Source organism: Erinaceus europaeus, chromosome 23 (genome assembly GCF_950295315.1).
Source record: "Erinaceus europaeus chromosome 23, mEriEur2.1, whole genome shotgun sequence".
Taxonomy (NCBI): domain Eukaryota; kingdom Metazoa; phylum Chordata; class Mammalia; order Eulipotyphla; family Erinaceidae; genus Erinaceus; species Erinaceus europaeus.
The window spans coordinates 12,612,855-12,640,716 of record NC_080184.1 but is presented as its reverse complement, the minus strand read 5'-3'; the positions used below and the strand labels follow the sequence as shown (position 1 = coordinate 12,640,716).

Genomic DNA, 27,862 nt, shown 5'->3' with positions numbered 1-27,862 from the left:
GCCGGGGGCGGGCGGACGGAGCGGGGGGCCCAACGCCGCGATATCGGTCGGGCAGCGCCAGGTCCCCGGGGCCGCGCAGGGGCCTCCCTCCAACCCGCGCCCCCAGTTCCGTCTCGCCCCCCCAGAGGCCCGGCCACCCCAGCTCGCATCCCGGGGCTCGGACCCGCGGCCGGCCCTCGAGGGAACCGCCGCCTTCGCCTCCGCCTCCGCCTCCACCTCCACCTCCGGCGGCGCGTCTGCAGCGGCCCCCCGGCGCGGGCATCGGGCGCCCCCCCAGGAGCGCACCCACCCCGGAGCCTCCCGCCGCACGGACCGCGCCCGCCGGGCACACGAGAATGGTCACTGTAGGTATCCCCGTGTCGCCCAAGGGTGGAGGGCACCCAGCGGGGACGCGGGAGGCTCCGCCCGGCGCCGAGGAGATGGATGGAGAAAGGGGGGGGGGTAGGACCAGGCCTAGCTAGGCCCGGGTGGGGGGGTAGGACCGAACCCCGCGGCCTGCCAGTCGGCGAGGCCGCGCCCACACTCCTGGGGCGAATAGGGGAGGGGGCCCTCCTAGTGGGGGGGGCAGCCGATCGCCCCCCACCCACAAATCCGCCAGGCCGGGTGGGGGAGGGGCCGCGGCGGCGGAGGATGCTTCCTCCACCCGGGCGCGGGCCGGCCGGGCTCCCCGCAAAACGCAGCGGCCCCCCGACCTCCAGCGCTGGGCCAAGGACCAGGGCTTCCCCTCTTCCCCCTTCTCGCCCCCCCCTAAATAATTGCATCTTCCCCCCACACCCGCCTCCCTAATCCCCGTCGATGTCCCTGGAGGGAAGCGGGCGGCGGCGGCGGCGACTCGTGGGGGGGGGGGCTCCCCGGGAGACAAGGGTGCGGGGTGGCCGCCCCGACCTCCAGCCCCGTCGACCTTGCGGCAGAGCGAGGCGGGGGGAGAAGAGGGGGGCGCGCCCCGGAGCCCCGCGCCGCCACCGCCGCCGCCGCCGCCGCGGTTCTTTGTTTGTCGGCGCCTGTTCGCGGGCCGGAGCCTCGCGGGCTGCGGGGAGGGGGGAGGGGGCCCGAGAGGGGGGTGCATGCCGCGCCCCCTCCCCCCGCAGGGCTCCCCAGCACGCGCGGCCCCGGGGGTCGATGCGCGGGGGGTGGGGGTGGGGAGGGGAGGGGGGTAGGGGGAGGCGCGGGCGGCCCCCCCCCCCCGAGACGCGGGCCAGGCGCCGCCGCACCCCGCCGGGGCCGCTGGGCCTCGGGGTCACCTTGAGCGCCCGCCCGCCCGCCGGGGCGCCCCGACTTTCAGCAGCGGCCGCGCTGGTCAGCGCCCCGGCCCCGCCCGGCCACGCCCTGCCTGGCCCCGCCCCCCGGCTCCGCACCCGCTCCCGCATCCGCACCCGGCGGGGCCGTCGGAGGTCTCGGGGGGCGGGGCTGCCGGCGGGGACCCCACCCCGGCCCCACCCCGCGCCGCCGCCGCGTCCTTTGTCTGGTCTCCGGGCCTCCCCCTCCCGCTCTCCCCCGGGGGCCGCCCGCCTGGGGCCAGGGTGCGGGAGGGGGGGGCGTGCACCCCGACACCCGCCCTCCCTCCGGAGTCTGCGGGACCGGCACCCCCACCCCGCACATCCTCCTCCAGCGCCGCCGCCGCCGCCGACCCCTCGCGTGGGGTCCCCTCCGCCTCGCCTGACCCCCGCCCCGGCTGGCACAAAGGGCGCGGGGTGCGGCCGGAGGTCACCCAGGGGACACCCCCCCTCAGCCGGCCCAGGCCTGGGGGCCGCCCGCCACGTGGTGCCCGGCCGCTCCGGGGCCCATTGTGGGGCATCTGGCGCCCCAGCCGCGGGAGGGTGCCCCCAGCAGCTGACCCAGGGCTGAGTCTGGGGGGCAGAGTGAGAAGGCAGGGGCCCCACCTCCAGGCCCGGGTCTCTGTCCCTCCCTCTCTTGGAAAATATAGATAAATAAGAGCCAGAGAGAAAGCGAGAGAGAGAGAGCTCACCTGGGTGCTTTGACGGGTGTGCCGCCGGCTCGGGTTCAAGGCCAGCCCCCTCCTCGGCATCAGGGGAAGCTCCCGTGTTGTGGCCTCTTTCCCTGTCTCTTCTTTGTCTCTCTGTCTCTGTCTCACTCTTCCCATCTTGGGGGGGAAAAAGTCAGATTTCTTTCTTTCTCTTTCTCCTTCTCCTTCTTCTTCTCATCCGTCTCCGTCTTGGTTCCCAGAGTCCTGCTTAGCTCCGGCTGATGGTGGTGCAGAGGATTGAACCTGGCACTTGGGAGCCTCTGGCAGGAGAGTCTATTTGTAGAACCACTGTGCTATCTCCCCAGCCCTCAAAAAAGAAGTTTTTTTTTGTTTTTTGAAAAGGAGTTCTTTATGAGAGAGAGAGAGAGAGGATGGTACCTGCGAAGCCGGGAATGGAACTCAGGCCGTCAGGCTTCCTAGTTCAGCACCCTACTGACTGTGAGCTCCCCGGGCTCCTGCGGACCCCCTCTGCCCTTAGGAGGGAGGCCGCCCCCCTTCCTGTCCTCCCCGGCCACACGGGGGTGGGTGAGGCTTCCCCAATCCGATCTCCATTATCAGCTGAGCGGGTTCAGTGACACTGATCTCTGTAAGCGCAGACGGGGTGGGGGAGGCTGTGGTGGCCGGCTGGCGCGAGATTAGCAGACTAGGCCTCGAGATTTTTTTGGGGGGGTGCCCCCACACTCACCTCTTCAGCTCATTTAAGTCCAGGGTAGCTCTAGGGAGCAGGAGACGGGGCGTCCTCTTCAGGTTCTGGGGTTCTGAGATGGAGGGTACCCCCAACCTGACGCCCACCGCCTCCATCACCAAGGGAATCATGTCAGGCTGCCAATCAGCCCCTATTTCTCTGCTCTGGCAGGTGTTTCTGGTGCCTCCAGTCTGCAGAGGGGCCGTTGGAAAGGGGGTGAATGGGGCCGGGCAGTGGCGCACCTGGTGGAGCGCACATGTTACCATGTGCAAGGACCTGTGTTCAGGCCCCCAGTCCCCGCCTGCAGGGGGAAAGCTTCACGAGTGGTGAAGCAGGGCTGCAGGCCTGTCTCTCTCTCTCTCCCTCCATCTCCTCCGCCTCTCGGATTCTCTCTGCCTCTATGTGAAGCAAATAAATGAACAAGTGAAGGGAGGCAAACACTTTGCACAAGGGGCCGGGGAGACACGCGCGAGGCCCCAGGTTCCATTCCCAGGACCTCTATCCCTGAAGCTGAGAGACAGATACTCTGCTGGGAAGAAAAAAAAAAATTACCTTTGCTTCTTGCCTCACAGACAATGAAGATCCCATGAGGTAGAGTGACCCAGAGTAGTCTTTGTCAAAGATTACTTTATTTATGGGGGGCGGAGATATGCCAGGGATGAAACTGAGGACCTCCAGCTTTAGTGTCCAAGGATCTTGTAGTAGGGCCTTAAGGTTATGATTATGGAGGGAGGGAGGGAGAGAGAGGGAGGGGGGACCTGTCTGGGGATGGAACTCAGACTCACACTTGAAAGTCCAGCACTTTGAGTGGTGGCACACCTGGTTGAGTGCACATGTTACAGTGCTCAAGGACCCGGGTTCAAGCCCCTGGTCGCCACTTACAGGGGGAAATCTTCACGAGTGGTGTCTCTCTGTGTCTGTCATCCCTGCAGGTTTCTGACCAGTTCTATCCAATAAATAAAAATAATAATTAAAAAAAAGAGAGAGAAAGTTCAGCACTTTCCCAACTGTGCCCTCTCCCGGCACCACAGTCCCATGGGGAAGGGGGTGCTTTTTGCCCTGACCATGGGAGTGCACAGGACCTTAGAGGGACCCCAAGGAATGGGTATGTGTGTGTGGGGGGAAGCGGTCTCCTTTCCTCTCCCAGTAAATCCTTGATGGATGGGCTAGAGGGGATGGGCTAGAGGCTTGAGGTTCTGAGCCCCATCCTGGGCATCACAAGTGCTAGAGAGTAGCTCTGTTTCTCTCTCTAGTGAAATTGTTTTTCTTTTTGTCTCCAGGGATATTGCAGGGCTAACTACAAATACACTGCCCCTGGAGGTCCTTTTCCCCATTTTGTTGCCCTTGTTGTGCTTGTTGTAGTTGTTATTGTTGTCATAGCTGTCGTTGTTGGATAGGACAGAGAGAAATGGAGAGAGGAGGGGAAGACAGAGAGGGGGAGAGAAAGACAGACACCTGCAGACCTGCTTCACCGCCTGTGAAGCGACTCCCCTGCAGGTGGGGAGCCGGGGGCTTGAACCAGGATCCTTACGCCGGTCCTCGCACTTTGCGACACGTGCGCTTAACCCGCTGCGCCACGACCCGATTCCTGCTGACACTGTTCTGTCTTGCTGGTGCGGGGGTGGGGGGCAGCCTTGCAATGGGATTAAGTGACAAGGACAAAGACAGAGAGGTGCTGAGAGCTTTGCTATGAGCGCTCAGGCATCGGGTCCAGTTAAGCACACTTAGTACTAACCGCAAAGACCTGAACAAGGATACAGGTTCGAACCCCTGGCAAGGGGGTTGCTTCACAAGTGGTGAAATAGATCTGCAGGCATCTCTCTGTCTATCTCTCCCTCCTCTCTCAATTTCTCTCTGTCCTGTTTAATAAAATAGAAAAAATGGCCACCAGGAGCAGTGGGTTCTGAGTGCCAAGACCAAGCCCCAAAGATAACCCTAGAGGGAAAAAAACAAAAAAGAAAAACAAAAAAAACTTCAGCCACAAGGTCCCAGATGCTAGATGATGCTAACTGGACTTCCCTGGACAGACGACCGCACCAATGTGTCCTGGAGCCCCGCTTCCCCAGAGCCCCACTAGGGAAAGAGAGAGGCAGGCTGGGAGTATGGATCCACCTGTCAACGCCCATGTTCAGCGGGGAAACAATTCCAGAAGCCAGACCTTCCACTTTCTGCACCCCACAATGACCTTGGGTCCAGACTCCCAAAGGGATAAAGAATAGGAAAGCTATCAGGGGAGTGGATGGGATATGGAGTTCTGCATGGTGGGAACTGTAGTCTTGTCAATATTACCATTTTGTAAATAAATTAAAAAAAAAACTTAGGTGTACCCAGTTCACTGTCTGAAGTCACCTGGGGTGACAAAAGTCAGTGGCAGAGCCAGAGAGAGAGGCAGAAGCCCTCCCACTCTGGCACATGTGCAGTGCTGGAGATCGAACCTAGGGCCTCAGGTTTGAGAGTCCACTGCGCCCCCATTTGAACCTCAGGAATTTATCAGACTTCTCAGCAGTGGCGTTTCCGTCTCTTGTCGTGGCTCTGGCATTTTTTCTTCATCCTTCTGAGGAGGGTGAGAGTCATATATATATATATAGATAGATTTTTAGGACAGGGTTAGATAGCATCACGGTTCTGAAAAGGGCCTCTTAATTAAGCCCGAGGCTCCAAAGTCCCAGGTTCAATCCCCTGCACCACCAGAAGGCAGAGCTGATCAGGGTTCTGGTAAAAAGGAAAAAGAAAAATCTACTTATCAAACCGAATAGAACCTCACATTCAAAACCCACAGAGACAAATGATGGCACTGTGTTCCGGTATATGTGATGCCAGGGAGCAAACCAGAAAGGCCAAGCAGGCCAACTGGGAACCTTAAACACCAGCGTAAGCTACTTGGTTGCCAACCCCCCAGGTTTTTTTTAAAGAAACTTTTTTTTAAAATTAATTTTCTTTCTTTCTTTATTTTCCCTTTTGTTGTCATTGTTGTCTTCCAACCCCCCAGTTTTGAGGAAGGGGGACTTCTCTGTTTAGGGCGCTGTGATTAAGAAAAGAAAAATAGCTTCTCAGAGAGACCTCACCCAGGTTAGCAGATCTTTAGCAAGTTCGTGACCATGCACAGCACCCAGGGAGCCCATGGAGGGTGGGCAGGGCTGTGGGGTCTCTCCTCTCTCAGCACCATGGACAGCACCCAGGGAGCCCATGGAGGGTGGGCAGGGCTGTGGGGTCTCTCCTCTCTCAGCACCAGGCACAGCACCCAGGGAGCCCATGGAGGGTGGGCAGGGCTGTGGGGTCTCTCCTCTCTCAGCACCAGGCACAGCACCCAGGGAGCCCCATACACACTGGGCAGGTCTGTGGGGTCTCTGTCTCTACCTCTAAGAGAGCTGCTATTCCCAACCTCCCCTAGCTGAGACGTTTAAACATTTCTTTAGCATCAGGAATGAGAAAGCCTCATCTGCACTGTAGACTCTGTAGTAAGGCAAGGACACAGAGTAGCGTGGTGGTCCGGAAGCTGGCTCAGTGCTGGAGATTCACTGCAGGAAGTTGTGGAGTGATGCTCTGCTCTGTCCACCCAGTTCATCAAATCAATCAATCCGAACAGTCTGGGAGGGGTTGCCGTGAAGAAAACACGTGGCCGGGAGGTGGCGCAATTGGCTGAGCGCACACATCACAGTGCACAAGGCTCCAGGTTCAAGTCCCCAGTCCCCACCTCCAGCTGGAAAGCTTCACGAATGGTGAAGCAGGGCTGCAGATGTCTCTCTGTCTCTCTATCTCTCCATTCCTCTAGATTTCTGACAGTTTCTATCATATATATATATATATATATGTATATATATATTATAATCGCTTTGAATTCCAGTGTCAGTCCCTGCATTTGATCCCCAGCTTCGAAAGTCCCAGAGTGAGGCTCTGCTTCTTTCCCACCACTCATAAAGAAATCTTATTTCGTCTTATTTCGGGGGCCGGGTGGTAGCGCAGTAGTTTAAGCGCACATGGTGCAAAGTGCACAGACTGGCGTAGGGATCCTGGTTCCAGCCCCCGGCTCCCCACTTGCAGGGGAGGTCACTTTACAAGTGGTGACGCAGGTCTGCAGGTGTCTGTCTTTCTCTCCCCCTCTCTGTCTTCCCCTCCTCTCTCCATTTCTCTCTGTTCTATGCAACAGCAATGACAGTGATGACAACAACAATAATAACAATGACGATAAACAACAAGGGCAATAAAAGGGAAAAAATAGCCTCCAGGAGCAGTGGATTCGTGGTGCAGGCACCAAGCCCCAGCGATAACCCTGGAGACAAAAACGAAAGAAAGAAAGAAAGGAAGGAAGGAAGGAAGGAAAAGAAACAAATCTTTGTGGTCTGGGAGGTGACCAATGGATAAAGCATTGGACTCTCAAGCATGAGGTCTTGGGTTCAATCCCTGGCAGCACATGTACCAGAGTGATGTCTGGTTCTTTCTCTCTCCTCCTGTCTTTCTCACAAATAAATATTTTAAAAGTTTTTTAAAAAAAGAAATCTTGGGGACCAGGTGGTGGCGCACCTGGTTGAGCACACATGTTACAGCGCTCAAGGACCCGGGCTTGAGCCCCACCCCCTGCCCACCTGCAGGGGGAAAGCTTTGCGAGCGGTGAAGCAGGGCTGCAGGTGTCTCGCTGTCTCTCTGCCTCTCTATCACTTCCTTCCCTCTCGGTATCTGGCTGTCACTATCGAATAAATAAATAAATAAAGATAATAAAAAACATTTTTTAAAAGAAACCTTAGTTTTAGAAAAATGATTTATTTTAGTTAATCCATTATGTAGAGATGAGACAGACAAGGGGGCGGGAGAGGAGACAGCCAGGGACATAAATGCATGTGGAACACACCCCCCTCCTGGGCCCTGTCTCCAGGGTTACCGCTGGGGCTTGGTGTAGGCACCAAGCTTCCCCCCTGTGGGTGGGGAGCCGGGGGCTCGAACCTGGGTCTTTGTACACTGTCCTGTGAGCTCTGCACCTAGTGTGTCACCACGTGACAGGGGAAGCTTCACTAACTGTGGTGCAGAGCTGTGGTATTCTATTTATTTTTTCTTTTCTCGATCACTTACCCTTCGTAGGTCTGGGGCTAGGGAGATGGTACAGTGATTCAAGCAAAAATATTTTCCTGCCTGAGGCTCAGAGACCCCAGCACCACCATCAGCTCACCAGAGCTCTGCTAGTATATCTCTCCCTGTATCTATCTGATTAAATATATTTAAAAAAAAATAGTGTGGGGGAGCCCGGCAGGAGTGCCGCGGGTTAAGGTCACATGGCACGAAGTGCAAAGCCCGGCACAAGGACCGGCATAAGGATCCCGGTTCGAGCCCCCGGCTCCCCACCTGCAGGGAGGTTGCTTCATAGGCCATGAAGAAGGTCTGCAGGTGTCTGTCTTTCTCTCCCCCTCTCTGTCTTCGCCTCCTCTCTCCATTTCTCTCTGTCCTGTCCCACATGAACATCAATAGCAACAATAATGACAACAACAAGGGCAACAAAATGGAAAAAAATGGCCTCTAGGAGCAGTGGATTTATGGTGCGGGCACCAAGCCCAGGTGATAACTCTGGAGGCAAGAAAAAAAAAAAAGAAAAAACTGACTTTTACCAATGTATCAACAACTATATTTACTACAAACCATTAATGTCATCTGAATCTTAAGGCTCGCAGGAGCAATGGAACTGTGTGGAATCAACGTGCAAGTAGTAAACATGGCAAGGCCCAGCAGACAACCTTGGAGGGAGAAATACCTTTGTTGAAAAACTATGTAACTGGGGGGCCAGACAGTGGCGCACCAGGTTAAGCACATGTAGTTTGAAGTGCAAGGACTGACATAAGGATCCCAGTTCGAGGCCCCGGCTCCCCACCTGCAGGGGAGTCGCTTCCCAGGCGGTGAAGCAAGTCTGCAGGTGTCTGTCTTTCTCTCCCCCTCTCTGTCTTCCCCTCCTCTCTCCATGTCTCTCTGTCCTGTCCAATAAAATGGGAAAAAAATGGCCTCCAGGAGCAGTGGATTCATAGTGCCAGCACCAAGCCCCATCGATAACCCTGGAGGCAAAAAAAAAAAAAGTGGCTTTCTGTTGGCAGGAGAAGACATGTACACAGCCAAGAACTGAATCTGAGCTTCCAAACTAGTTAAAATACATCGTTTCTGATCTTCCGTGCATTTTATTATTGTTTACTTATTCATTTATTTTCCCAGAGCCCTGCTTAGCTCTGGCTGATGGTGGTGCTGTGGGTTGAACCTGGGATCCTACAGCCTCATATAGGAGAGTCTTTTTAATATTCCATAGAGGTATTTGATGAGAGAGAGAGACAGACAGACCAGAGCCCTGCTCAACTCTGGCTGGTGTTAGTGCTGGGGATTGAACATGGGACTTCAGGCTCAGACAGGAGAGTCTTTTGCAGAACCATCAGGCTGACTCCCCTTCCCAAAACAAAAAACCAGAGCATAGCAGGGAGCTTCCTCTGGTGCTGTGGTACCTTGCATGCTGTGCCAGGGCTCAGAACTGCACCAAGCTCACGGCAAGGCCAGGTATCCAGCCAGGTCTGCTATTTCTCAGCCCTCGTTTGACTCCCCCTTTCCCCCCCAAGAGAATATAGGTTGCATGTGTATAAACTAGCAAACCTGATGGCAAGGAGATATGGCTGGGTTTAAGGAACAAAGCTGGGAGCCTGGAAGGTGGACATAGTGCTAGACTCCCAGATGTGAGGTCCTGAGTTCCATCCTCAGCATCACAGGTGCCAGAGGGAGGCTCTGATTTTCTCCCTCTCTCTCTCTCTTTCAAAACAGTATTTTTTGTATTTATTTATTTTTCACTTTTTTGTCCTTGTTTTTTTTATTGTTGCTGTAGTTATTATTGTTGTAGTAATTATTGATGTCATCATTGTTGGATAGGACAGAGAGAAATGGAGAGAGGAGGGGGAGAGAAAGACAGACACCTGCAGACCTGCTTCACCGCCTGGGAAGCGACCCCCCTGCAGGTGGGGAGCCGGGGGCTTGAACCGGGATCATTATGCTGGTCCTTGCACTTTGCACCACGTGCACTTAATCCACTGCACTACCTCCCGACTCCCCAAATCATCTATTTTCATCACCTTTTCTTCCCTTTTTTTAAAAAAAAAACACTGCATGTTTAGTTGCAGGGCTTATCAGAGTAAACACATTATGAGGCTGGAAGATTTAGCTCAGTGCAGTGAGAGCTAGGCCCAGATACCACTTTTCAGCACCATGGACAGCACCCAGGGAGCCCCATGGAGGGTGGGCAGGGCTGTGGGGTCACTCCTCTCTCAGCACCAGGCACAGCACCCAGGGAGCCCATGGAGGGTGGGCAGGGCTGTGGGGTCTCTCCTCTCTCAGCACCATGCACAGCACCCAGGGAGCCCCATGGAGGGTGGGCAGGGCTGTGGGGTCTCTCCTCTCAGCACCCTGAACAGCACCCAGGGAGCCCATGGAGGGTGGGCAGGGCTGTGGGGTCTCTCCTCTCTCAGCACTATGGACAGCACCCAGGGTGCCCCATGGAGGGTGGGCAGGGCTGTGGGGTCTCTCCTCTCTCAGCACCATGGACAGCACCCAGGGAGCCCATGGAGGGTGGGCAGGGCTGTGGGGTCTCTCCTCTCTCAGCACCATGCACAGCACCCAGGGAGCCCATGGAGGGTGGGCAGGGCTGTGGGGTCTCTCCTCTCTCAGCACCATGCACAGCACCTAGTAATAGTGTTGTGGCCAGCTTTATTTCTCTCTTCTATTCATTCTGCAAAGTAATGTCCGGAGAAGCTAACCCAGGGACTAGAGGTGACACATTCTCCAATGGCCTCCTCACCTGAACCTAGAATAATCAGGAATCAGCCGTGAATGGGCTTTTGGAGAGAGCACTGTGTAGGGTGGGACAACATTGCCTTAAAAAAATTTATATACATAGTCTTTGCAGTGTTGCATCTGATTGAGCACACAGGTTTCCATGTACAAGGACCCAGGTTCAAGCCCCCAGTCACCATCTGCAGGGAGGAAACTTCACTAGTAGTGGAGCAGGGCTACAGGTGTCTGTCTCTGTCTCTATCCTTCTGTCTCTCCCCTCTCAATTTCTCTGTGCCTCTAACCAAATGATTAAATAAGCTAAAAAATATTTAGGGTAGTGGGAGACAGTATAATGGTTCTGCAAAGAGACTCTCATGCTTGAGACTCTGAAATCCCACATTCAAACCCCCAACATCACCATCAGCCAGAGCTGTGCAGGGCTCTGGAAAAAAAAGTAAATAAATAAAATATTACAATAAATAAGTACAATATATTTTTTAATTATCTTTATTTATGGGATAGAGACAGCCAGAAATCAAGAAGGAAGGGGGAGGAAAGAGACACCTGAAGCCCTGCTTCACCACTCGCAAAGCTTTGTCCCTGCAGGTGGGGACACGGGGCTCAAACCTGGGTCCTTGCACATGGGGACGAGTGCGCTCAACCTGGCCCACCACTGCCTGGCCCTCAGAGATGACCATTTATTTATATTCTTGTTCACACGTTTAGAATGAAGGGAACTGGTGGTGGCACACCTGGTTGAGTGCACATGTTACAGTGCTCAAGGACCTGGGTTCAAGCCCCCGGTCCCCACCTACAGGGGGAAGCTTTGTATGTGGTGAAGCAAGGCTGCAGGTATCTCTCTGTCTCTCTCCTTATCTCCCCCTCCCCTCTCAGTTTCTCTCTGTCTCTATCCAATAATAAATTACAATATTTGATTATTCTTTTCAATTTCTTCAAATTATATTTATTTATTGAACAGAAACACCCAGAAATTGATAGGGAAGGGGGAAGATAGAGAGACAAAGAGAGAGACAGACAGACCTGCAGCCCTGCTTCACCCTTCGAGAAGCTTTTGCCCTGTAGGTGGGGACCGGGGGGGCTCGAACTTGGTTCCTTGCACATTGTAACATGTGCACTCAAGAACAGAGAGGGTCTGTTACTCTAAGCAACATTCAAATAAAAGGAAGGAAAAAAAATTCAGGAAGAGGAATACTAATAAACTAGTTTTGCTGACAGAAAAAAAGTCTGACCCTTTAGTGTTGACACCCTTAATGTGTGTGTGTGTGTGTGTGTGTGTGTGTGTGTGTGTGTGTGTGTGTGACATTCCAGATATGGTAGAGTAATGGGTTTATCATCATCCCCCCCACCCCCAGAGCCCTGCTCAGCTCTGGCTGCTGGTGGTGCTGGGGATTGAACCTGGGACCTCAGAGCCTCAGGCAGGAGAGTCTGTGTGCAGAACCATCTTGCTGTCTCCCCGGTCTAGAATTCTGGACTTGACAGCATGAGGACTTGAGTTCAAACCCTGGCATCATACATGCCGTGGTGCTCTCTCTCTCTCTCTCTCTCTGTCTTCAGGGTTATTGCTGGGCTCAGTGCTGGCACTACAAATCCCCTGTCCCTGGCAGCTTCTTTTTTCCATTTTATTGAATAGACCAGAGAGAAATCAAGAGTGAAGATGGAGAGAGAGGGGCAGAAAGACACCTGCAACCCTGCTTCACCACTCGGGGGATTGAACTGGATCCTTGTGCTTAGCACTCTGAGCGCTTAACCAGGTGCACCACTGCCTGGCTCCCTCTCTCTGCCTCTTCACTTCAAAGGCCGTGAAGCCGGTCTGCAGGTCTGCAGGTGTCTGTCTTTCTCTCCCTCTCTGTCTTCCCCTCCTCTCTCCATTTCTCTCCCCTGCAGGTGGGGATCCAGGGGCTGGAACTGGGATCCTTACGCCATTCCTTGCACTTCATGCCATTTGAGCTTATCCTGCTTCGCTACCGTCCAGTCCCCTGTTTTAATCTTTTTAAAAAATATTTATTATTTGTTCCCTTTTGTTGCCCTTGTTGTTTTATTTTTGTAGTTATGATTGATGTCATCATTGTTGGCTAGGACAGAGAGAAATGGAGAGAGGAGGGGAAGACAGAGAGGGGGAGAGATAGACAGACAGCTGCAGACCTGCTTCACCGCCTGTGAAGCGACTCCCCTGCAGGTGAGGAGCCGGGGGATTGAACCAGGATCCTTGCACTTTGCAACACCTGTGCTTAACCGCTGCACTACCGCCCAACTCCCCCGTTTTAATCTTTTATTTATTTATTATTGGATAGAGTCAGAGACAAATTGAGAGAAGAGGGGGAGACAGGGAGAGAGACCCCTGCAGCCCTGCTTCAGCACTTGTGAAGCTTCCCCCCTCTGCAGGTGGGGACCAGGGGAGCTTGAACCCAGGTCCTTACACAGTATACCATGTGTGCTCACCAGGTGCACCACCACCACCGGGCCTCTCTCTCTGTCTCTCTCACACCCACCGTGTGGTCAGGAACTTCGGGGTCCCCGTGATCCGGGGGGACCCCCGCCTGAGCCTGGCGGTGAGCAGGCCCGTGTCCTGTTGTCTCCAGCAGATACTCGGGGCCATGGAGTCTCAGGTGGCGGGGGGCCCGGCCGGCCCCGCCCTGCCCAATGGGCCGCTGCTGGGCTCCAACAGCGCCGCGGATGACAGCAAGACCAACCTCATCGTCAACTACCTGCCGCAGAGCATGACGCAGGACGAGTTCCGCAGCCTCTTCGGGAGCGTGGGCGACATCGAGTCCTGCAAGCTGGTCAGGGACAAGATCACAGGTGGGGACGGGCGACACGGGGCCTCACCGGAGGCAGGGACAGAGGGAGACAGAAGGACACCCCAGATGTGGGGGACAGAAGGGACAGAGAGGAGCAGGGCGGTGGCGCAGTGGGTTAAGCGCACGTGATGTGAAGCGCAGGGACCGGCAGAAGGATCCCGGTTCGAGCCCCCCGGCTCCCCACCTGCAGGGGAGTCGCTTCACAGGCTGTGAAGCAGGTCTGCAGGTGTCTGTCTTTCTCTCCCCCTCTCTGTCTTCCCCTCCTCTCTCTATGTCTCTCTGTCCTAGCCAACAACAACATCAATAACAACAACAATGTTAAACAACAAGGGCAACAAAAGGGAAAATAAATTAGAAAAAAAAAAAAAAGAAGAAGGGAGTCGGGCAGTAGCGCAGCAGGTTAAGTGCACATGGTGCTAAGCTCAAAGACCAGAGGAAGGATCCTGGTTCGAGCCCCCGGCTCCCCACCTGCAGGGGAGTCGCTTCCCAGGCGGTGAAGCAGGTCTGCAGGTGTCTGTCTTTCTCTCCCCCTCTCTGTCTTCCCCTCCTCTCTCCATTTCTCTCTGTCCTATCCAACAATGATGACATCAATATCAACAATAATAACTACAACAATAAAGCAACAGGGGCAACAAAGGGAATAAATACATTAATTAAAAAAAATAAAGAGACAGGTGGCCACTCCAGATGAGGGGACTGATAGGAGAGTGGGCCATGTTGGGATACTGAGAACAGGGGGACAGAGGACCACCTTGGAAAATGGGGGCTTGAGGAGGGAACATAAGACCCCTCAGGGATACAGAAGGGGGACTCACAGCCACCCGGAAAATGGGGGTAGCGGGGGGCTCAGAGGACCACCTTGGGAACATGGGGGGGCACAGGACCCCAAGGGGGGAGGGCGCTGGGGTTCCTGGGTGAGGACGGGCAGCCGGGATGCCGGTGGTTTTTTTTTTTTTTCTTTTTGAGAGACACTGAGAGGGGAGGGGAGATAGAGAGACAGGGAGACACCTGCAGCCCTGCTCCACCGCTCGTGACGCTTTTCCCCCTGCAGGTGGGGTCGGGGGCTTGAACCCGGGTCTTTGAATGCTTAACCGGGTGCTCCACTGGCCGGGCCTGGGACTCTGCATTCCAAGGTGTCTGGGAGCAGGGGACTCACAGGTGGACACTGAACTCAAGTTATGGCCTTGAATGACCTCCCCCCCCGGCCGGGTCACTAGGGGTCAGTCAGGCACGGGGGTGGGGGTCAGAAAGGACCATAGTCCTTGTGTCCTGTCCCCCCCCTCCCCCGTCCCCAGGCCAGAGCCTTGGTTATGGATTCGTCAACTATTCGGACCCCAACGATGCGGACAAAGCCATCAGCACCCTTAATGGCCTCAAACTACAGACCAAAACCATTAAGGTGAGCCCCCACCCCCACTTCCGCCCCCCCCAAGCCCTGCCCTGGCCCCTGCCCACCATCCTCACCCCTCGGGGTATCTCTCTCCCCACCCCCAGCCCCCAAGCCTCTAGCAGGGGGCTGCACTGGGCCCCACCCGTCTGAACCCCACTCTCCTCCCTTAGCCATAGCTGACCCCCCAATATTTACTGGGAACTGATAACAGAAGCCCCCCTCCTCCTGGGACCCTCCGGGTGCCCCCCCAACCTCCCCGTCAGCCTTTGTGGTGGAGGGAGGGGGCAGGGAGGCCCAGCTGCCATCTGGACCCTAATTAGGGGGCAGCCCCTCCCCCCCTTTGTGCAGTGCCCCTCCCCCAAGACCTGGACGCCCCTGGCAGCTGCAGCTGGGACCCCAGGGAACTGGCTCCCTGGGAGGGGAGGGCTGGGGGTATCGCCATGGAAACTCTCTCTTTTTTTCTCTCTCTCTCTCAAGGCCACTGGCCTTGGGGTGTCTGTTCTTGAACCGCAGGGGAGGTGGGGCTGGGGGAGGACAGCCCATCTGTCCCCCCTGCAAACCTCCCCCCACAGTTGTCTATTGGAACTGAGGATCTCTCTCTCTCTCTCTCTCTGATTTTGATGAGGGGAATGCAGGCTTGTAACCTGACAGGGCACTCTTTGTACCTACCCAACTCCCATCTAGAAGCCTCCACGCCCAGGAGGAGAGGGAGGACCCTCTGGGTGAAATGGAGTTTTCACAGAGAGAGATACAGAGAGCCTGAGAGAGACCACAGCACCAGAGCTTCCCCCAGTGCTTTGTTGTCCGCACTGGGGCGCCGGGGTTCCAACGTTGGCAGCAGCATGCCTAGCCCAGAGAGCTGTGTCCAGCCTGTCTGAGGTCACGGATGGGTGTGGTGACCTCTGTGTCACCCTCTGGGGTGCGTGGGGTCCCAGAGGTCCACCAAATTCTGTCAAAATAGATCCCCCCCCAGTGTGCGGTGTTGATTGCTCAGTGGCAGAGTGCCTGCCTTGAATATATATAAAAGAGAGAAAGAAAGAAACATAAGGGAGTCATGTGGTAGCGCAGCGGGTTAAGCGCACGTGGCACAAAGCGCAGGGACCGGCGTAAGGATCCCAGTTCGAGCCCCCGGCTCCCCACCTGCAGGGGAGTCACTTCACAGGCGGTGAGGCAGGTCTGCAGGTGTCTGTCTTTCTCTCTCCTTCTCTGTCTCTCTTCCGGCTATCTTCCCCTTCCCCCCTCTCAATTTTTCTCTGTCTCTATCAAATAAATAAATAGATAAATAAATTGAAAATAATTTTAAAGAGGGAGAGACACCTGCAGCCCAGCTTCACCACTCGTGAAGCTTCCCTCCTGCAGGTGGGGACCAGGGGTTTGAACCCAGGTCCTTGTTCATTGTAACGTGTGATCACCCAGATGCACCACTGCCCGGCCCCACTTCCCTTTTTTCTCTTTCATTTATTTTATTTTATTTATTATTATTATTTATTTATTTCTTCCCTTTTGTTGCCCTTGATGTAGTTATTATTGTTGTAATTATTGATGTTGTCATTGTTGGATAGGACAGAGAGACATGGAGAGAGGAGGGGGAGACAGAGAGGGGGAGAGAAAGACAGACACCTGCAGACCTGCTTCACCGCCTGTGAAGCGACTCCCCTGCAGGTGGGGAGCCGGGGGCTCGAACCGGGATCCTTCCACTGGTCCTTACACTTTGCATCACGTGCACTTAACCCGCTGTGCTACCGCCCGATTCCCAATTCCCTCTTTTCTATAGCAGGAAGCAGGAAGAAAGAGATAGAAGCTTGGAGAGACAGCATAGTGGGCTCCACAAAAAAGACTCTCCTGCCTGGGGCTCTGAGGTCTCAGGTTCAATCCCCAGTACCACCGTGAGCCAGAGCTGAGCAGGGGACTGGTAATAAATAGAGAAATAAACAATAAAATATCTTTAAAAGGAAGTAATTAATTCTAAACAAACAAATAAATAAATTAGAGGCCAGAGAAAGGACACTGGAGTGTCATCCATAGTGACAGGGATCAAACCTGGGTCCAAGCCAAATCGAGTGCCTGGCTCTAACCACTGAACACTCCTCTCCCTCTCGCCGGCTTTCTTTCTGTTCATGTGTTTGAGTTCATAACAGCAGAACAATGAGCCTGGCCTGGTGTCACGCCACTGCAGACCGAGACCAGATGGTTGGCAGAGACCCTTGTCAGTCCCCGGGGTTCCACCAGGCCCCCCAGCCCTGGGGGTGGGGTTCCCCGGTCCTCGACAATGACAAGAGCTGGTCCTTGCTCCCCTCCCGCGCGGCACAGGGCTGTAAATGGTTTTATTTTCTCTGCCCGTCTCCGCACCCCCATTTGACAATACTCACCACTGTTATTGTGAGGGCCGCCTGCAGAGATAAGTCCCTCTGTCTCCCTCTCTTTCTTTCTCTCCTTCTTTTTTTTTTTTTTTAATTTTTTTTATTATATTTATTTATTCCCTTTTGTTGCCCTTGTTGTTTTTTATTGTTGTAGTTATTATTGTTGTCATCGTTGTTGGATAGGACAGAGAGAAATGGAGAGAGGAGGGGAAGACAGAGAGGAGGAGAGAGAGATAGACACCTGCAGACCTGCTTCACCGCCTGTGAAGCGACTCCCCTGCAGGTGGGGAGCCGGGGTTTGAACCGGGATCCTTATGCCGGTCCTTGTGCTTTGCGCCACCTGCGCTTAACCCGCTGCGCTACAGCCCGACTCCCTCTCCTTCTTTTTTTTAATATTTATGTATTTTCCCTTTTGTTGCCCTTGTTGTTTTCTTGTTCTAGTTATTATTGTTGTAGTTATTGGTGTCGTTGTTGTTAGATAGAAAAGAGAGAAATGGAGAGAGGAGGGGAAGACAGAGGGGGGAGAGAAAGACAGACACCTGCAGACCTGCTTCACCGCCTGGGAAGCGACTCCCCTGCAGGTGGGGAGCCGGGGGCTCGAACCAGGATCCTTCCTCCATTCCTTGCGCTTTGCGCCACATGTGCTTAACCCCCTGCGCTACCGCCCTACTCCCCTCTCCTTCTTTTTAAAATTAACTAATTTATTATTGGATAGAGACAGAGACACTGAGAGGGGAGGGGGAGATAGAGAGGGAGAGAGATAGAGAGACCCCTGCAGCCCTGCTTCACCACTCATGAAGGTGTGGATCAGGGGCTTGAACCTGGGTCCTTGTGACTGCACCTTGTGCGCGTTTAATCAGGTGCATCAATCGTCACCTGCCCTCCGTCTTTTAGATTTTATTTATTTACCAATGAGAAAGGTAGGACGAGAGAGAAAGAACCAGACACCACTCTGGCCCATGTGCTGCCAGGGACTGAACTCAAGACCTCATGCTTGAGAGTCCAGTGCTTTATCCACTGTGCCACCTCTTGGATTTCTCTTTCTTTCTTTCTTTCTTTCTTTCTTTCTTTCTTTCTTTCTTTCTTTCTTTTTCTTTCCAGTAGCTCGAAGTGGAATGGGGGTGAAGGAGCCAGAGGGGGGATCTTCCAGAGTCATAAGAGGGGGACAAGACCCCCCTCCCTTGGTAGCTGCACAGAGGAGGGGGAGGTGGGTGTTCGTCAGGGGGGAGTTCAGCCCAGCCTGGCCTGCCCCAAACACACACCTGTCCCCAGGTGTCCTACGCCCGGCCCAGCTCTGCCTCCATCCGTGACGCCAACCTCTACGTCAGCGGGCTCCCCAAGACCATGAGCCAGAAGGAGATGGAGCAGCTCTTCTCCCAGTACGGCCGCATCATCACCTCCCGCATCCTCGTGGACCAGGTGACAGGTGAGGAGGCCCTGGGGGCGGGGCCAGAAGGAGACTGGGTGTGGCCACGCCGGGTTGGGCGGGGCCTGAGGGGCGGGGCCGGTCTGAAGAGGCCTGGGCGGGGCCGGGAAGGGGCGGGGCGGGACTGCACGGGGCGTGGTCAGACAAGGCAACTGGGTGGGGCTGCGTGTGGGCGTGGCTTATTGGAAGCCCCCTGGATGGGCGGGGCCTGCATGGGCGGGGCCAGAGCTGAACATGGGGCGTGGCTAGATGAGGGCCTGGCCAGATTCGTGAGTTGGGCGGGGCTAAACGGGGGTGTGTGTGTAACATGGGTAGGGGCCCACTACCCCCCCCCAGAAGGTTGGGTGGGCGGGGCTAAACAAGGCGAGGCTAGAACGGGGCGTGGTCAGACGGGGTGAAATGCATAGACCCTGCCAGGCGTGGGCGGGGCTAAAGTGGGCGGGGCCACACAGGTGCAGAGGGAGGGGAGGTTTGGGGGCGGGACCAGGCAGGAGGAAGGGAGGACAGGACGGGGCCATCCTGGGGAGGGAGGCTAGCGGGTGGGGACCACATAGGTGGGGGTTAGGGTGCAGGGGGAGGAGCCACAGTGTAGGGGTTCAAAAGGTCCAAAGGGCTGGGGTCCTCATGGAGCAGGTGGGGTGCAGGTCCCCCCAAAGGGGTTCAGGGTCCTCCCCCCTGCCTTGAGATGGAGTTCAGGTCCCTTCAGAGGTGGGGTGCAGAGTCGCCCTCGGGCGGGGTGCGCGATCTCCCCCCCGCCCCCCCCCCCCCCGGGCCGGGTGCAGGGCCTCATCTCCCCCCCCCACCCCCGCCTCCCCAGGCGTGTCTCGGGGTGTCGGCTTCATCCGCTTCGACAAGAGGATCGAGGCCGAGGAAGCCATCAAGGGGCTGAACGGACAGAAGCCCCTGGGCGCGGCCGAGCCCATCACGGTCAAGTTCGCCAACAACCCGAGTCAGAAGACGGGCCAGGCCCTGCTCACGCACCTCTACCAGACCTCGGCGCGGCGCTACGCGGGGCCCCTGCACCACCAGACGCAGCGCTTCCGGTGAGCTGCACCCCGACTGACTCCGGGGCCGGCCGGGCACCCCCACCCGGGCTTGCAGACACCGTTTCCCCGAAAGCCCCCTCCCCAAAACCGGCACTGGGCAACTCCGTCTGGCAGACACGACCCCCCCCCCCATGAAGGCCGCCACTGTTTCTAGGCACCTCAGGATGGCAGCCTCCCTCCCTGCACCCCAATACCCGGAGTGGGCGCCCCAGAGAGACACAGAGAAGCACAGCCTCCCTCTGGCACCTGGGATGGCAGGGATGGAACTCGGGGACCTCACTGCTGAGAGTCTTCAAACCCTTTAATCCCTGCGCCCCCTTCCAGGCGATTCCATTATTATTATTATTATTATTATTATTATTATTATTATTATTATTATTACTACTACTACTATCAGCAGCAGGAGCAGCACTATTGTATCGCCCTCCGTTCTCATCTCCTCTTTCTTCGTTATTTATTTATCATTCTTTTTAAAAAATTTTATTCAGGGAGTCGGGCGGTAGCGCAGCGGGTTAAGCGCAGGTGGCGCAAAGCACAAGGACCGGCATAAGGGGCATAAGGATCCCTGTTCGAGACCCCGGCTCCCCACCTACAGGGGAGTCGCTTCCCAGGCGGTGAAGCAGGTCTGCAGGTGTCTGTCTTTCTCTCCTCCTCTCTGTCTTGCCCTCCTCTCTCCATTTCTCTCTGTCCTATCCAACAATGATGGCAACAATAATAACTACAACAATAAAACAACAAGGGCAACAAAAGGGAATAAATAAATAAAATAAATATTAAAAAAAAAATTTTATTCAGTGGGCCGGGAGGTGGCGCAGTGGCTAAGGCAACTGGACTCTCAAGCGTGAGGTCCTGAGTTCAATCCCCGGCTGCACATGTACCAGAGTGATGTCTGGTTCTCTCTCTCTCTCTCTTATCTTTCTCATTAATAAACAAAATCTTTTAAAAATTTTATTCACGGGGGTCTGGCTGTAGCGTAGTGTGTTAAGAGCACGTGGCGCCAAGCCCAAGAACCCGCAAAAAGATCCCGGTTCGAGCCCCCGGCTCCCCACCTGCAGGGGAGTCGCTTCACAGGCGGTGAAGCAGGTCTGCAGGTGTCTGTCTTTCTCCGCTCCCATCTTTCCTTCCCCACTCAATTTCTCTCTTGTCTTCTCCAACAATGACGACAGCAATAACAACAATACTAATCACCACAAATAAAACAATGAAACAACAAGGGCAACAAAAGGGGGGAAAATGGCCTCCAGGAGCGGTGGATTTATCGTGCAGGCACTGAGCCCCAGCAATAATCCTGGAGGGAAGAAAAAATCCAAAAATAACCTTTTTAAAAATTTATTTACTTACTTATTGGGTAGCCGCAGAGAGAAATTGAAAGAGATGGGGGGGACAGAGACTCTGCATGAGGACTTCACCATTAGTGAAGGTTTCCTCCGCCCCCCACACACAGGCTTGAATCCGGGTTCCTGCTCATGGTAACATGTGCCCTCAACCAGCTGTGCCACTGTCCAGCCCCAGTAGTTACTGGGACTTGGTACTATCCCTGGTGGCCATTTCATCTCTTCCTTTCTGATAGAAGGTGAGAGGCAGAGAGGAAGGGAGTGAGACAGACGCCTGCATCCCTACTTCACCACTTGTGAAGCGACCCCCCCCCCCCGCAGGTGGGGAGCTGGTGGCTTGAACCAGGATCCTTGCGTGGGTCCTTGCGCTTCGTACTATATGCACTTAACCCAGTGCGTCACTGCCAGGGCCCTTCTCACCCCTTCTTGTTTTGGCTGTTGGTGGTGCTGGGGATTGAACCTGAGCCCCCAGAACCTTGGGCTTGAGTCTTTTTGCAGAACCATTGTGCCATTTCCCGACTAACTTATTGATTTATTTTGAATGAAAGAAAGCTACACACAGAGAGAGAGCAAGACACATGCAGAAAGAGCCCAGAGCCATGGCTGCTGGTGGTGCTGGGGATTGAACATGGGACCGTAGAGCCTGCAAGAGAGACTTTGCAGAACCATCCTGCTGTCTCCTAGACCCTTGAGTTGAATTGAAAAGAAAAGAGAAGCTGGGAGTCGGGCGGTAGCACAGCTGGTTAAGCGCAGGTGGCGCAAAGCGTAAGGACCGGCGTAAAGATCCCCCGGCTCCCCACCTGCAGGGGGGTCGATTCACAGGCGGTGAAGCATGTTGGCAGGTGTCTGTCTTTCTCTCCCCCTCTCTGTCTTCCCCTCCTCTCTCCATTTCTCTCTGTCCTATCCAACAATGAAGACAGACAACAAGAATAACTACAACAATAAAACAAGGGAAACTATATATATATATATGAAAAGAGAAGAGAAGCTGTCCTTTCCCCAAAGCCCAGCTCTTCCTTGTATCCAGTAGTAGAACAGAGCTCTACATGATGAGGGGGCCCAGAGGGCCGGGGAATTCGGAGGATGAGGGGCTGGAGGCCGGGAGGGGGAGGACAAAGACACAGCCCAGCCAAGTGCCCGCCGTTCCGTGCCAGGCGGTGACCAGCAGGGCGGGGGCAGGGCTGGCGGTGCCGCCTGCCGCGTGGGGGGCGGGGAGAGCTGGCAGCCTGGCCGTGCTCCACAGTGGGTGGGGGGGGTGTCAGGGCTGTGGGGCTCGGCCAGGCTAACCCCCCTCCACTCTCCCTCTTACCTCCACGCAGGCTGGACAACTTGCTCAACATGGCTTATGGCGTCAAGAGGTAACCCTGCCCCCTCCCCGGTGTCCCCCTCCCCGCTGCCCCCACCCCCTGCCCTACTGGAATCCCCAGCTCTGAGGGCTCCCCCGCCCTCCCTGCCACCCCCTTCCCCTCCACCATCAGCTGAGCCAGTCTGTCCCTGGCTGGGCAGAGCTGCCCATGGAAACTGGGAATGGAGAAACGGGGGTGGTGGGTGCTAGGGAACTGAATAAACGACCTCCAAAGAGCAACTGTAGCACTGGGGTGCGTGGGGTACTGGGGGGTGCTGCTCCGTGAGCCTCTCCGTTCACTGAAAGGTGGCCCCTGTCTTAAGCCTGAGCTCCTCTGGGGGGGAGGGAGGCTGGTTTTGTTTTGAAGATGTATTTGTGAAAGAGAGAGAGAGATTCAGAGCATTTCTCTCGCATCTGCACCGTTGGGGCTCGAACCGACGACCTCACAGCTGATAGGACGCAGCTTTATCCACCACACCAACTTTTTTTTTTTAAATATTGATTTATTTATTCCCTTTTGTTGCCCTTGTTGTTTTATTCTTGCAGTTATTATTATTGTTGTTGTTATTGATGTCGTCGTTGTTGGGTAGGACAGAAAGAAGTAGAGAGAGGAGGGGAAGACAGAGATGGGGAGAGACAGACAGACACCTGCAGACCTGCTTCACCGCCTGGGAAGTGACTCCCCTGCAGGTGGGGAGCCGGGGGCTTGAACTGGGATCCTTACGCCGGGTCCTTGTGCTTTGCGGCGCCACCTGAGCTTAACCCGCTGCGCTACCCCCTGACTCCTCACGCCAACTGGGGGGTGGCATCCCCCCATTAGTATCTGAGGCGGCTGGAGCTGAGACGCATGACGATCAGAGCTGGGGGGAGGGGAAAAGGCAGACGTTGGGGCGACGCAGCAGGATCCCCTCCCCAAATCTGGCCGTTACGGGGGACACTCCATGGCACCCCCTAAATTGAGTGAAGTTTCAGGAAGGCAGGGATCTGGGGGAGGAGCACGAGAGGACCTGACTATGAGCATTCATTCATTTATTCACTCATTCATTCATTCACTCAATACTTCCCAGATTCCACCTGGAACTTTGTGTGTGTATGTGTCCCTGGGGAATAAAATCTTAATAGAGGAGATACGCCAACTGTAGTCTGAAATGATTCCAAACATGGAGAGGGGGACGGAGAGGGAGAGAGACACAGGTGGCACACACATTACAATGTGCAAGGCTCCAGGTTCAAGCCCCTGGTCCCCACCTGCAGGGGGGAAGCTTCAAGAGTGGCGGAGCAGGGCTGCAGGGGTCTCTCTGTCTCTCCATCTTCCCTGCTCCTCAATTTCTCTCTGCCTTTGTCCAATTATAAAAGTAAGGAAAAAGTACATAAATAAATGGAGGAGAGAGAAGAGCCTGGAATCAAACACCTTTTATTAGGTGCACAGTGTCATTGTTCTTTCATTTTATTTGATGATTTATTTAGTGACTTACTAGTGAGAGGCAGGAAGGAAGGAGAGAGAAACAGAGAGAGAGAGAGAGAGAGAAGCAGAGTCTTCCTCTGGCACATGCAGTGCAAGGGATGGAACTCAGGACCTCAGTCTTAAGATTCCAGTGCTCTAGCCATTGGGCAACCTCCTGGGTCATTTTATTTATTATTTTTATTATTTTTTAAAATATTTATTTATTCCCTTTTGTGGCCCTTGTTGTTTTTTTATTGTTGTAGTTATTATTGTTATTGGTATTGTCATTATTGTTGTTGGATAGGACAGAGAAAAATGGAGAGAAGAGGGGAAAACAGAGAGGAGAGAAAGACAGACACCTGCAGACCTGCTTCATGGCCTGTGAAGCGACTCCCCTGCAGGTGGGGAGCTGGGGGCTTGAACCAGGATCCTTACGCTGGTCCTTGCGCTTTGCATCACCTGCAAATAACCAGCTGTGCTACTGCCCGACTGGGCTACTGCCCGACTCCCTTGGGTCATTTTATTGGTTGGTTTATTGTAATGCCAGAATTGAGCTTAGGGCTTCAGGCATAGGTGATATTACTGAGCTATCTCCCTGGTCCAATTTGCTTTTTAAAGCCCTGCCCCACCCTCCATGGGGCTCCCTGGGTGCTGTGCCTGGTGCTGAGAGAGGAGAGACCCCACAGCCCTGCCCCACCCTCCATGGGCTCCCTGGGTGCTGTCCATGGTGCTGAGAGAGGAGAGACCCCACAGCCCTGCCCACCCTCCATGGGGCTCCCTGGGTGCTGTCCATGGTGCTGAGAGAGGAGAGACCCCACAGCCCTGCCCACCCTCCATGGGGCTCCCTGGGTGCTGTCCATGGTGCTGAGAGAGGAGAGACCCCACAGCCCTGCCCACCCTCCATGGGCTCCCTGGGTGCTGTCCATGGTGCTGAGAGAGGAGAGACCCCACAGCCCTGCCCACCCTCCATGGGCTCCCTGGGTGCTGTGCAGGGTGCTGAGAGAGGAGAGACCCCACAGCCCTGCCCACCCTCCATGGGGCTCCCTGGGTGCTGTCCATGGTGCTGAGAGAGGAGAGACCCCACAGCCCTGCCCACCCTCCATGGGCTCCCTGGGTGCTGTCCATGGTGCTGTTTGTGGTACTGGGAGTATAGCCAGGCCTAAACTTATATTGTCCATCTCTAACTCTGCCCCATATCTGAGTTCAAGAGAATCTAGAAGGTTCTCAGCTGCTTCGGACACACTTGGGGTCTTGGAAGGAATACTCCTCAGATAAGGGAAACTACTCTATATTTAATTTGTAAAATGTATATGTTTATTTCATAAATTTCTTTTTTATTTTTTTATTATTGGGAAATTAATGTTTTACACTCAACAGTCAGTACAATAGTTTGTACATGCATAACATTCCCCAGTTTCCCATATAACAATACAACCCCCACTAGGTCCTCTGAATCCTTCTTGAGTAAATTTCTTTTTTCAGTTTTATTTTTGTTTGTTTGTTTAGTCCTGGTGTTGAGGACTTCACAGTTTACAGTTCTTGACAAATGGTTCTTGACAAATGGTTCTAATTTCTTATTTCACTGTGATAGCTGTCTGAAGATATTGATCGAAAATATTCTTTTTCAAAAAATATTTATTTTCCCTTTTGTTGCCTTTGTTGTTTTTTATTGTTGTAGTTATTATTGTTGTTATTGCTGTCATCGTTGTTGGATAGGACAGAGAGAAACTGAGAGAGGAGGGGAAGACAGAGAGGGGGAGAGAAAGACAGACACCTGCAGACCTGCTTCACCACCTGGGAAGCGACTCCCCTGCAGGTGGGGAGCCGGGGGCTCGAACCGGGATTCTTACGCCGGTCCTTGTGCTTTGCGCCACCTGCGGAAAATATTCTTAAATTTTCTTTATTTATTGGATAGAGACAGTCAGCAATTGAGAGGGAAGATAGAGAGGGAGGGAGACAGAGAGACACCTGCAGTCCTGCTTCACCACTTGTGATCCAACTTGGGGACCTCATGCCTGAGTGTCTAGTGACCTGAGGGCCAGGTGAGGGGTCGGTTACTTTTTCTGGGGTGGTGCCCTCAGGAAGTGACGGATGCTGAGCCCCTAAGAATGAGTCACTTCCAGGGTCATGGGAGCCTAGTACCACCAGCCCTTGAGGGTCGTGCCTGGGTGAGAGAGGTCGGGGTGTCAGGGTCCCCAGGGGTCACGTGGTCTCCTGGGGTCACGACCCAGGTAGGATGAGGGACGAGAGATGGTATGTGTGTGTGTGTCGGGGGGGGGAGGGGAACGTTCCCCAAATCAGGAAGCTGCCTGAACATTGTGGAGGGCGGCACGGGGCTGCTGAGGTGGGGACCCGAGATTTGGAAGGGTCTCTTGACTCAGCACCATCGTGCAGCTCCGGGGGGGCCAGATATCAGGGTGAGGACACATATGGGGGTGCCAGTGGGGTGATCGGAGATTTGGGGAGGCTCCCGCACCCCGGAGTCAGGGTATGTGTGTGTGGTGGTGGTGGGGGGCTGGCTTGAGGGCATGGAGGGCGGTCAGGGCGGAGCCCGCGTGACCCCCAAAGTAGTCCCCTGTCCCTGATCGCCAGGTTCTCCCCCATCGCCATCGACGGCATGAGCGGCCTGGCGGGCGTGGGGCTGTCAGGGGGCGCGGCGAGCGCCGGCTGGTGCATCTTTGTCTACAACCTGTCCCCCGAGGCCGACGAGAGCGTCCTGTGGCAGCTGTTCGGGCCCTTCGGGGCGGTGACCAACGTCAAGGTCATCCGCGACTTCACCACCAACAAGTGCAAGGGTTTCGGCTTCGTCACCATGACCAACTACGACGAGGCGGCCATGGCCATCGCCAGCCTCAACGGCTACCGGCTGGGCGAGCGCGTTCTGCAGGTGTCCTTCAAGACCAGCAAGCAGCATAAGGCCTGACCTGCCGGGGACCCGCACCCCCCTCCAGAAAAACAAACACAAAAACAAAAATCTCACCCAGCAAACCCCCCACCACCCCTCCAACACACCTCCCCGGGGCAGCAGAGAGAGACAGAGAGACAGAGGTAGACTCAGAGAGAGAGAGAGAGAGAGACCCACCCACAGCCGGGTAAGGGGCAGGGTCCGCACAGAACTGGACCCCTGGAAGAGGGGGTTCCCCAACTCCTCCCTTCCTGCACCCCCCCAGACTGGGCGGCTCATTCTCTCATCTAAGGGGTCTGATCACGGAGATCTTTTTTGGTTTGTTTGTTTGTTTTTTCCCCTTTTTGGGAGCAAGAGGTGGGCATTCTCTCTCCTTTTGTTCCATCCCCAATCCCCACCCCCTCCTCCGTGGAAATCTTTGGGGGTGCACAGGCCCCGGAGGGGAGGAGGACTCCCCAGTAGCTCACGGTAGGAGAACAGGTTTTAAAAATCCCCCCCCCCCCCCCCCCCCCCGTCCGAGAGAAGGCAAGCAGGACACACCGCACACACACGCACAGGGAGACAGGATGGAAGAGAAGGGCAGCTGTGGGCCTTCCCCGAGCGGCTCCCCACTTTCCCAACCCCCCTCCCCTTGCACCCCAAGACTCCCCTCCCCCACACCTCTCTCTCCTGGGGTGGGCGGAGCTTGAGCTGCAGGGGGAGGGGCCAGAAGGGGAAGGAAGGAAGGAAGGAAGGAAGGTGGGGAGGGGGTGGGTGGGGAGAAATTCTCTATTTTTGTAAAAAGGGGAGGGGGAAAAAAGACCTCACGGAAAATTTCTACTGGGGATTCTTGAACTTGAAAAAAAATAAATAAAATACACTCACACACAAAAGACAAAAAAAAAAAAGGGGGGGGGAGACAATAACCCAGAAAATATTTTAGCAGACTTGTTTACTGAGGGGGGGGTGTGAGGGCTGAAAAAAATGGGATGCAGGGCTAAGGGGGTTGGGGGAGGACTCAGGATGGGGGGGCAGAGAAAGAAAGGCCAAATCACACAGGGGTATGTGTTGCCCCTCCCGCCCCCCCAAAGTCTAGCTGGCCCGGATTATAGTAGAGAGAGAATTTTTAAGTGGGGTTGGGGGTCTAGAACCAGGAGAGTTGACTGGGGGGGGGGGGTTGAAGTCCGTGACCTTGGCCTGGGGTGACCCCACTGGTCTGTCTATAGAGCCCCTCCAGGGTCTAGGCTCTCTTTCCTTGCCGGGGGAGGAACCCCTTGATTTTCAGGGCTCCCTGCAGCTCTGGAAGCCTGCCCCGTGGAGGCATGGGCCCACACCGCCATTGTATCCAAAAAAAGACAATACCTAG

General features: G+C 55.1%; 1 protein-coding gene across 3 annotated transcripts; it reads left to right on the top strand.

Annotated features, from left to right (window-relative positions):
- Window positions 1–26,711, top strand: ELAVL3 (ELAV like RNA binding protein 3). Of its 3 annotated transcripts, none has more exons than XM_060181783.1 (7): window positions 1–344; window positions 13,052–13,268; window positions 14,563–14,666; window positions 18,290–18,443; window positions 19,261–19,486; window positions 22,143–22,181; window positions 26,184–26,711. In XM_060181783.1, exons 1-7 carry the CDS (start codon window positions 336–338, stop codon window positions 26,533–26,535), a joined length of 1,101 nt encoding a protein of 366 aa, XP_060037766.1. In that variant the 5' UTR covers window positions 1–335; the 3' UTR covers window positions 26,536–26,711. The 3 variants fall into 3 exon arrangements, with proteins under 3 accessions (XP_060037766.1, XP_007526033.2, XP_007526032.2); XM_007525971.3 differs by having other exon boundaries at window positions 13,049–13,268; window positions 26,205–26,711; XM_007525970.3 differs by having other exon boundaries at window positions 13,049–13,268.
- The last annotated feature ends 1,151 nt before the right edge of the window (window positions 26,712–27,862 follow it).